This window comes from Malaya genurostris, chromosome 3 (assembly GCF_030247185.1).
Source record: "Malaya genurostris strain Urasoe2022 chromosome 3, Malgen_1.1, whole genome shotgun sequence".
Classification (NCBI taxonomy): Eukaryota; Metazoa; Arthropoda; class Insecta; order Diptera; family Culicidae; genus Malaya; species Malaya genurostris.
The window spans coordinates 216,228,932-216,238,829 of NC_080572.1; the positions used below are offsets into that span (position 1 = coordinate 216,228,932).

The following is a 9,898-nucleotide window of genomic DNA, read 5'->3' on the forward strand; positions in this document are numbered from 1 at the left end:
TTTGTTAGTGGCATGACTGGAATGAAATATTGATGATCCAGAAAGTATGTATTGCTAAGCATCACTTCTGCGATGTCTTCGTCATGAAATGTGTGAACAAAGTCTTGACATGGTACAATCCAGGAATTGATACTGTGCATGATACCGGTTAGATTTTATAGTAATCTGGAGTAAGTTCTTCAGATGGGATGTGTAATTATAGTCACCGAACGATGCATTGCCTCGAAATCCATGTTAGGATATTGCTCTCTACTCATCTGAAATAAACCAAATTGGATCAAGTAAACTGTACCGTACTGTAAGTAAACTATGAATATTCATCTCAGTCGTCATTCTTCTACTAAGTAGAAGCTTCATTTATACAAACAAATATTGTTATCAACAACGTATAAATCACCATGGTAATATTTCTAACTCGAAAAAAACTCAGCAAAAGACGATCAATCCAAACAAATTCGTTACTATGCGCAGTAAAAATGAACAAGCGGCTGCAGGAAAATATACTACCGAAAAAGACGATTCAGTTTTTAAGTGTCGTCCCCCTCGATTTGTTCTGTTGTATCAGCGTCCTGTTTTGGTTCAGTGCAGAACTATCAAAATAAGTTTAGATTAAATTTAGTGTGTAACACTATAACAATAACAAAAAGTGAAATGAATACAGAACACAGAGAGCAGGTTTCTTTCTGTGCTTGAACTTTGAACCTACCAGACGTTTATTTTTGAAAGTAAAATTTCCGAATACTCCTTAAAGTTAACTCATTTATATGAGACACATTAACTGGCGACGAGGAAAATTGTGAACGCGTGTGACTTCGGTGTGCAAATTGGCAGAACAACTATCCAACAACAGTGGTGGTATTCATCGCAGATAGAGGATTTTTTTCAACGTCGGTGGCAGAAATCTGTACGGACTAAGAGTCAAGGAAGTAGCTAGATTGCAGGATTTTATTATCTACATCCGGACTATTTTCGGATTGGTTAAGATTTAGCGTTAAAACCGTAAGTACACCGTGTAGAAAAAACCGTAGAAAGTGAATCGGAAGCGTTTGAAAGTGATAAATATTCTACCAGTGGAAACCATTTTGTTTGGTAGCGTCGGTTTTATTTTAGGGTGCTGCACATATTTCGGTTCAAGTGCCATATATGAATATTTTTTTTTATTAATATAGAAAATAAATGTCTGGCTTATTGGCTAGGGTGGTGTTCCTATTATTATATTTAATTTAAATTTTAATATTTTGTGGTTTTAAATTTTTTTTTATATGACATAATTAAGAGTGTTATTTTTTATATTCCCTTTAGATACAAGAATTTCCTTGGAGGTGTCACGAGTGATAAATTACATAAATTCAATAAATAGCTAAATTGGCACTGGCTACGACCGTTGGAGTTTAAAGTTTTAGACGGAGATATTTAAGGAATCTTGTTTTCGTTAAAGGTGCCAGTATAGAATTTTAGGTGACGCTTAAAGTAAGCCATTTTGGTTTTATTTTCTCTTGTTACTGGTTTTAATTGTTTCTATTGTGACTGACCTTTCTACACGATGGCGCAGATGAGTGTATCCGCCATGATTGAGCCTTACCGTAAAGGATCATCCTTTTCGGATTGATCTGAAAGATTGGGCTACTTTTTTGTTATGAACAATGTTCCTGATGAAGCTAAGAAAGCGCATTTTATAACCCTTAGTGGTCCTTCCGTATTTTCTGAGCTTAAATTACTATTTCCGAATACGGATTTAGCTCAAATATCTCTTGACACAATGATTAGCAAGCTGAAATCGCGTTTTGATAAAACAGAGTCGGATATTATACAGCGTTTTAAATTCAATAACAGGATACAAAATCCAGATGAATCCGTTGAAGATTTTGTGCTTTCGATCAAGCTTCAAGCGGAATTTTGTAATTTCGGGAATTTTAAAGAATCAGCAATACGGGAACGCATTGTTGCCGGATTGAGGGATAAAGTACTTCAGCAACGGTTGCTAAATGAAGAAAATTTAACGCTGGATTCAGCAGAAAAACTAATCGCGACCTGGGAGATGGCAGGGGCCAACGCGCGAACATTGGGTATTGCCTCTAATGAGGAACAAATCGCTTCTATGAGACAGAATGAACCAAATAAAGGCGGTTACGCTTATAAAAAGTTAGCAAAGATATATAACAGAGCTCAAGCTGAATTAAACCAGTCTCAAAGATTTGAGAATAGAGGCTCGGTGAAGGATCGATTGGGTTTCAAACCGTATAAACAGTCTAATGCAATGGCGAAGGAAGAGAGGACAATGCATAAAACAACATTCAAGCCAGCTGGTTGGAGAAACAATCAGGATACGTACCGTCCGGAAAGCAGGATTTGCGATTACTGTGGAATTCGAGGACATCTAAAGCGGAAGTGCTTTAAGCTAAAAAATTCAAGGAAGGAGGCAGTGAAGTTCGTGGACTCTGCAGAACCTGGGCCAAGTACATTGAGCGAGCTGTTCAGCCGTTTCAGACCACATGATTCGGAAAGTGAGGATGAAAAAAATTCAGGTGATTTTGAATGTATGCTTGTTTCCTCTATAAATCATATAAATAATCCTTGTTTAATTGACATTGAAATAGAGGGCAAATCCCTCAGAATGGAGATTGATTGTGGCTCTTCAGTGTCTGTTATGGGGAAATCTCAATATTTAGCTCACTAGTAAACCTTTGGTGAAAACTCTGAAACAATTGATTGTGGTGAATGGGGCGAGACTTAATGTCGTTGGCGAAGCAAATGTTTCGGTCAAATGTAAAGGAAAATCAGCAAATTTAAAGCTGTTAGTACTGAATTCTGATAACAAGTTTATTCCTTTATTGGGACGCCCATGGTTAGACGAGTTTTTCTCTGACTGGAGGAATTATTTTGCTGGTGATCTATCAGTTAATAATATTTTGTTGGACGATAATCGTTGCGACATGGTTTTAAAAGATATTAAACGAAAGTTTTACAATGTATTTGAAAAAGATTTTTCCACTCCTATTGACGGTTTCGAAGCAGACTTGGTTTTGAATGACGATAAGCCAATTTTCAAAAAGGCATACGACGTTCCCTACAGGTTAAGGGAGAAAGTTTTAGATTATTTGACGAAACTAGAAAGTGAAAAAGTAATTACTCCTATTAAAACGAGCAAATGGGCTTCTCCGGTAGTAGTGGTTATTAAAAAAAACAATGAGATACGGCTTGTTATTGATTGCAAGGTATCGATTAACAAATGCATTATTCCAAATACTTACCCTCTACCGGTGGCACAGGATTTGTTTGCCGGGTTGGCAGGTTGCAAAGTATTTTGTGCTTTGGATTTGGAAGGGGCTTATACCCAGTTATCTCTGTCTGAACGTTCACGAAAATTTATGGTAATCAATACGATTAAAGGACTGTATGTTTACAATAGATTACCGCAGGGAGCTTCTTCCAGCGCATCTATTTTTCAACAAGTAATGGATCAAGTATTAAAGGGAATTGACAACGTATTCTGCTATTTGGACGATGTCTTGGTTGCAGGTGCTGATTTGGCAGACTGTATAAAAAAAATTTACTTGGTTTTAGAACGACTGGCTAAAGCAAACATTAAAGTTAATTTGATTAAATGTAAATTTTTTGTGACGCAATTGGGATATCTGGGACACATTATAAGTGAAAAGGGGTTATTGCCTTGCCCAGAAAAAGTTTTAACAATAAAGAATGCTAAAATACCGAAAAATGTAACAGAACTCAAATCATTTTTGGGGTTAATAAACTATTATAACAAATTTATTCCACATTTATCCTCAAAATTGCACTATCTGTACAATCTTTTGAGAGATAATGTTAAATTTGAGTGGAATGAGAATTGTAGCAAAGCTTTCGAAGGCAGTAAGAAATCTTTATTGGATACTAAATTTCTAGAGCTTTATGATCCAAAAAAGCCCTTGGTGATCGTGTCCGATGCTTCAGGCTACGGTCTAGGGGGAGTAATCGCTCACATAGTTGATGGTATAGAAAAACCTATATGTTTTACATCGTTTTCGTTAAATAACGCACAAAAATCTTATCCTATTCTTCATCTAGAAGCCTTAGCTCTAGTGTGTACCATTAAAAAATTTCATAAATATTTGTACGGAAAAAAGTTTATGGTATATACAGATCATAAACCTCTGGTTGGAATTTTTGGAAAGGAAGGGAAAAATACAATATTTGTTACAAGACTACAGCGATATATATTGGAGCTGTCCATTTATGAATTTGAAATTTGCTATAGACCTTCTAAGAAGATGGGTAACGCGGATTTTTGTTCGCGTTTTCCTCTAGAACAACAAGTTCCAAGAAATTTGGACGCTGAGTTGATTAAAAGTATTAATTTCAGTAAAAATTTTCCGATTGATAGTGCTAAAATTGCTTTTGAGACAAAGAATGATAAATTTCTGCAAAATATTATTGAATTCATGAGGGATGGTTGGCCAAAACGTATTGACAAACGCTTTGTTGATGTTTTTTCAAATCAACACGAATTAGAAATTGTTGACGAGTGTTTGTTATATAGAGACAGGGTAATAATACCGCAGAATGTACAAGGCGAAATATTGAAACTTTTACATGCCAACCATGCAGGTATGGTAAAGATGAAGCAGTTGGCTAGACGATCGGTTTATTGGTTCGGAATTAATTCTGATATAGAAAACTTTGTAACTCGTTGTAGCACTTGTAATAGTATGATGGTTGTCCCTAAGGTTAAAACTACATCTAAATGGATGCCAACTACGAGACCGTTCGGTAGAGTACACATCGATTTTTTCCATTTTTCACATCACACATTTTTGTTGATTGTGGACAGTTTTTCCAAATAGATAGAAGTTGAATGGATGAGTAAGGGTACTGATTGTAATAGAGTATTAAAGAAATTAGTAGCATTTTTTGCTCGGTTCGGATTGCCCAATGTCTGTTCGACGGAGGTCCACCATTTAATTCATTTTCCTTCTCAAATTTCTTAGAGAGGCAAGGAATCAAGGTATTCAAAAGTCCACCATACAACCCAGCTAGTAATGGCCAGGCAGAGAGATTAGTTAGAACAACCAAAGAGGTGTTAAAAAAGTTCTTATTGGAACAGGACTTGAATGAGTTAGATTTGGAGGACCAGATAAACTTATTTTTAATTAATTATAGAAATTATTGTTCAAAATCAGATGGTCATTTTCCTTCTGAAAGAATTTTTTCATACACTCCAAAGACACTGCTTGATTTATTGAATCCCAAGAAACAATATAAAAAACAAATAATATTTCCAGATACTAAAGACACAGGTGAAACTAATGATGATAAAAACAAACAGGCTGATGACGTTTGTTTTCCGAAGGTGTTGATTGACCCTTTGGATGGTCTGATTGAGGGGGAAGAAGTATGGTATAAAAACCATAACCCTCACAATCACGCCAAATGTATAAAAGCCATGTTTACTAAAAAGTACTCTCAAAATATTTTCCAGATACATGTTGGAAGCGTGGAAATCATGGCTCATCGAGGCCAACTTCGAGTCGCTAACCCAAGGAACGCCAGTGTTCGGCCAAACGTGGTCATTTCTACGTTTGCTCAGGATTTGAAAACAAGGAAGAGTAGAGAAGAAAGTGATGAGGAGTTTCGTGGATTCACGATTGATGAGCAGCGGCGAGGAAGAAAGCGGAAGCACTATGAAGCAGGGAATAATTCTCAGATGCCGCCTATCAGGCGTTCGAAACGTATAAAGAAGAATTTGATTTTTGAAGACTTTGTATATTCAAAGTGATCGATTGGTTCCAAAGGGAACAAATTTCATATGGTTATTTTTGTTAAACATAATAGTAAGGCTAGAAAATAGCAAGAATTATATAAAAAAATATAAATTGATTATTGTCAATTCGATTGGTTATGTAAAAAGTTAAGAAGGAAGAGCTGTTGTATCAGCGTCCTGTTTTGGTTCAGTGCAGAACTATCAAAATAAGTTTAGATTAAATTTAGTGTGTAACACTATAACAATAACAAAAGGTGAAATGAATACAGAACACAGAGAGCAGGTTTCTTTCTGTGCTTGAACTTTGAACCTACCAGACGTTTATTTTTGAAAGTAAAATTTCCGAATACTCCTTAAAGTTAACTCATTTATATGAGACACATTAGTTCACAATATTAGGCTTTTTGACAGCTGACTTACAACCACAAATGCAAATGAGATTGGATTGTTTTCATCAGGAAACGCCTGCATTAAACACGATTCAGACGATCAATTAACTTCGGTTGACGTCAAAATTTTTTCAATTTTTTTTAGCTGAATATTACTCACGTACCCGACGTCAAAATGTTCCGTGAACTTGACATTGTGTCCCTTCATATGAATTGCTTACAATTTATGTAGACGTTCCGTAACCGTTCCAAGCCGGTGATAATTGGCTGATGCCACGTGTAAATCGCTCTTACATGTTGTTTGGTTTTCATCAGGAAACGTATTGGCCACCCATTTTTCACTAGGGTCGCTGTTCATTTTTCACCGGGCATAGAAACCTCAACAGATAGAATAGAAACCTCAGACAGAATGATGCAATACGCTAAGTACTGATGTTCGATACATATTAGTTCTGGAAACCACATCAAGAATTAGGCTGGAAACCACATCAAGAAAAATTTAAATTTATTTGGCTATCCAACTGAAACGTAATGAAATGGCTTAAGTTGTCGGACTTGTGAATGTAACACTCTCAATATCAGAGCGAAAATTTAATCAAAAGCGAAAAGTGAATCGAAATATTTCGATCGAGTGCAAAAATTTGCATTCTATAGTTTGATCAAGTCATGCTTTTGTATGGAAAAGTAGAATGCAAAGTTTCGTATTCGATCGAAATAATCCGATTCGAACGAAATACAAAATCGGGGAGAATGGTAATCAGGGTTTTCGAGCAATTAAATACGAACAGTCGTGTAAGAATCGTAAGAATTCATTATGTTGTTAGGTTTTTTAACGTCACTGTTAACCTCAATCGGATGATCACATTTTGACAGGTCAGCAGTACTGTTTGTAAATAGTGTTTAGTTTGTTTGTTTGTTTGTTGATAGACGGATGAAATCGGTCCATATCGCCTGAATAGAATTTAAAAACATTTGTTGGTAATTCGATTAGGTGCGTTTAAAAAATGTTAAATGATTAAATAGAAGTGTAAAGATAAATGTTTGAGATGTGTTCCTCGATTTTTTCAAAGCTTGTTTGGAAACAGTACCGCTGAACTGCCAAGGAATCAGACCCTGTCAGCTTGGAGCGATCTCAATCTTCAGTTCAGCAACGCCATCGCATGGCGTCTCATTCAACATGTCATGTCAATTGTATGGGTGCGCAGCCCTGCTATTTTGGCGCGTACGAATTTGACATTTCTCTCCCCTACTTCGATGTATGAGATTCGATGCGGACTCACCTGAGGGCGACATGCTCGCAAAAAAGGATGTTGCCAATTATTTGTTCGGGAAATGTGAGAGCTGGATATCTTGTTAATATGATGTCTTTGCAAGGAATGCTAATTCATTTGTGACGTCACGATAAAAAATCTAGTTGTCTGAAATGAATATCTGTTTAAAAATGTGAAGTTGTCGTAAAGTTTAAAACTGTCAAAAATACATCTGGCTCATGCTGTTTCCAATGCAATGTTTTGAAATGCTGTTCTAAAAAAAATTTCGTTATCGTTCATTCACTTACGCTGCAGCTATTTTTACAGCTGTCGGAATTCAACCAGATCTCTGCCGACTGCCGGAGCTCATCACAAGCGGGAAGCAGGATTTCAAATTTCAGTCGGCTTACGGTAACAGCGTGCATGAGTTCGTGAACGCTATCCAAATTTTTTTATCATGTTTATTAAGACGGTTCTGATGGATTTGTTTTGATTAGGTTCGGCTTCAATTACTCGTATGTCGAAGGATTTCCTAATTTTATAAAGTATACTATTCTGCTGAAAAGTTCTGGTGTATAATAAAACAATGAAATATTGCCTAGAGAAATTGACAAAATGTTCCGGTCGGCTTGGTAATATCAGTAGGATTGATAGGTTACCAAAACTTAAATTACAAACACCGGCTTTGGTGTTACATTCCAAGGTATGAAATTCACTTCATAATTGAACATTCGTTTCACGAATTTAGATTTGTCTTTTAACACTGATCTGACGAATTAGACATTAGGCGGCCTAATCTCATCATAGAGTGAAACCTAAAAAACAAATATATTGTACATGGTTGCCTTTTTCAAATATTTAAATGTAATTTCAGGGTGGCAGCATACCCCACCTTTCAAAAGAAGTCTTCCAAAGCATGAATTGTGGGACAAATATTGTTCAGTATTCCCTCACAAATACGGAACACATGGAGGAAGCAATCCGAGCTTGTGGTAATGGAATTTCGCATTATGTTGCACAAACTGAAATGATATCGTTGCTAGTTCTTCAAGATCCGGCAGAATTTCGTCAACCGAGTTTCCACGAAAAAAACCTTGTGCCTATCTATAGCCGAAGCGGAAGAACGAATTTTACTGTTGATAGGTACATGACACTTGTGGAAGCCTTCAAACCGGACATTTACGTTCCACTTTTTGATGGAGATACCTACGTAGATAGTTCCAAGAAGCGTGTTCAAAAATCTGTGGACAGAACGGAGACCTTTCTGAAGCAGTGTCTAGAAGTGCATAGAAAGTCGGAAAATTTAAAAAATTCAACCATGTTAGCTCCTTTAGTTGGAGGTTATAATAGTGATATACGTAAAAAGTACTACCAATTCTTGTCGGAATTAGATCAAGACTTTAGTGGGTACTTATTAACTGGTTTTCATTCAAATGGCTCTTCAGCTACCAATGTGGACCTGAATCCGTTGTTAGAAGTTGTATCTGATCAGTGTGAAATACTGCCAATAGAAAAACCTCGTTTCGCTTTCGGTGCCTTCAATCCTTTGACCATTCTTCAACTAATATGCCGAGGGGTAGATATTTTCGATACTAGCTACGCTTATCTTAAAACGCAACAGAATCGTGCACTGGTATTCAGTTTCAACATAGATGATAACGATGTAGAAGAGCGAGACACAGAACTAGACATGAAAGATCCTCGATGGGCGCAAGACTTTACTGGATTTATAAGCACCTGCGAATGTTTAGCGTGCTCCAAACATACTCGAGCATATTCACATCACCTCTACAACACGCGAGAGATGTTGGGACCCATATTACTTATGATGTATAATGTTAAAAGACAATACATTCAACGTTTATATTTCTACTATTTTTATTTCAGACATAATCTTCACCATTTCTTCGAGTTCTTCAAAACTATTCAAAAACATGTTTCCGACGACACGGTGCCAGATTTGATTAATCATTTGACAAAGCAAAAGTTGATTCCTTTTGACGAAGAAGAAGCATCGAAAATTTCTAACCCGAATTGTCACTTTGTTAGCTCAAGTGCATTGGATACGAATGAGTTGCAATCAAAAAAGCTGAAGGTGTAATAAACAGTAATTGCCTATTCGTACACAAAATGTTTTATTTAGAACTAGTGAGAAGCCACCAAAAATTTTATTTAATTATTTCCCAATAATCATACGATTGTGTTGATTGATTTAAATTGTTCTAATTTAGAATTCCGAACGTTATAAGCTATGCATTATATAAAGCTTTTATAAACGATATTGATATTTTTCTTTCGGAATAGTGGAGTACAGAGCTCATTCAGATCCAAAGCGTTAAAGATCGTCGCTGAAAGCTCTCAATTTTATTATTAAATGATTGATGAATAACAAAAGTTGGGTTACAAACGTAAATCTCGGTTGATTTTTCAGAAGGTCGTAAGAGCAAGTGACGGTTTCTCTTTGTTTACTTTCTCCTCTATCAATTACCAAGAGGTTTCCA

General features: G+C 36.2%; 2 protein-coding genes across 3 annotated transcripts; both read left to right on the plus strand.

The window, feature by feature from the left end:
* The first annotated feature begins 661 nt into the window (after positions 1–661).
* Positions 662–6,033, plus strand: LOC131439005 (uncharacterized). The gene is made up of 2 exons (XM_058609475.1): positions 662–2,525; positions 5,477–6,033. The coding sequence occupies exons 1-2, from the start codon at positions 1,637–1,639 to the stop codon at positions 5,530–5,532; spliced, it is 945 nt and encodes a 314-aa protein (XP_058465458.1). The 5' UTR covers positions 662–1,636; the 3' UTR covers positions 5,533–6,033.
* Positions 6,034–7,870: 1,837 nt separating this feature from the next.
* Positions 7,871–9,508, plus strand: LOC131436099 (queuine tRNA-ribosyltransferase accessory subunit 2). Of its 2 annotated transcripts, XM_058604590.1 has the most exons (4): positions 7,871–8,100; positions 8,272–8,389; positions 8,441–9,227; positions 9,285–9,508. In XM_058604590.1, the coding sequence occupies exons 1-4, from the start codon at positions 7,984–7,986 to the stop codon at positions 9,496–9,498; spliced, it is 1,236 nt and encodes a 411-aa protein (XP_058460573.1). In that variant the 5' UTR covers positions 7,871–7,983; the 3' UTR covers positions 9,499–9,508. The 2 variants fall into 2 exon arrangements, with proteins under 2 accessions (XP_058460573.1, XP_058460572.1); XM_058604589.1 differs by having other exon boundaries at positions 8,272–9,227.
* Positions 9,509–9,898: the final 390 nt, after the last annotated feature.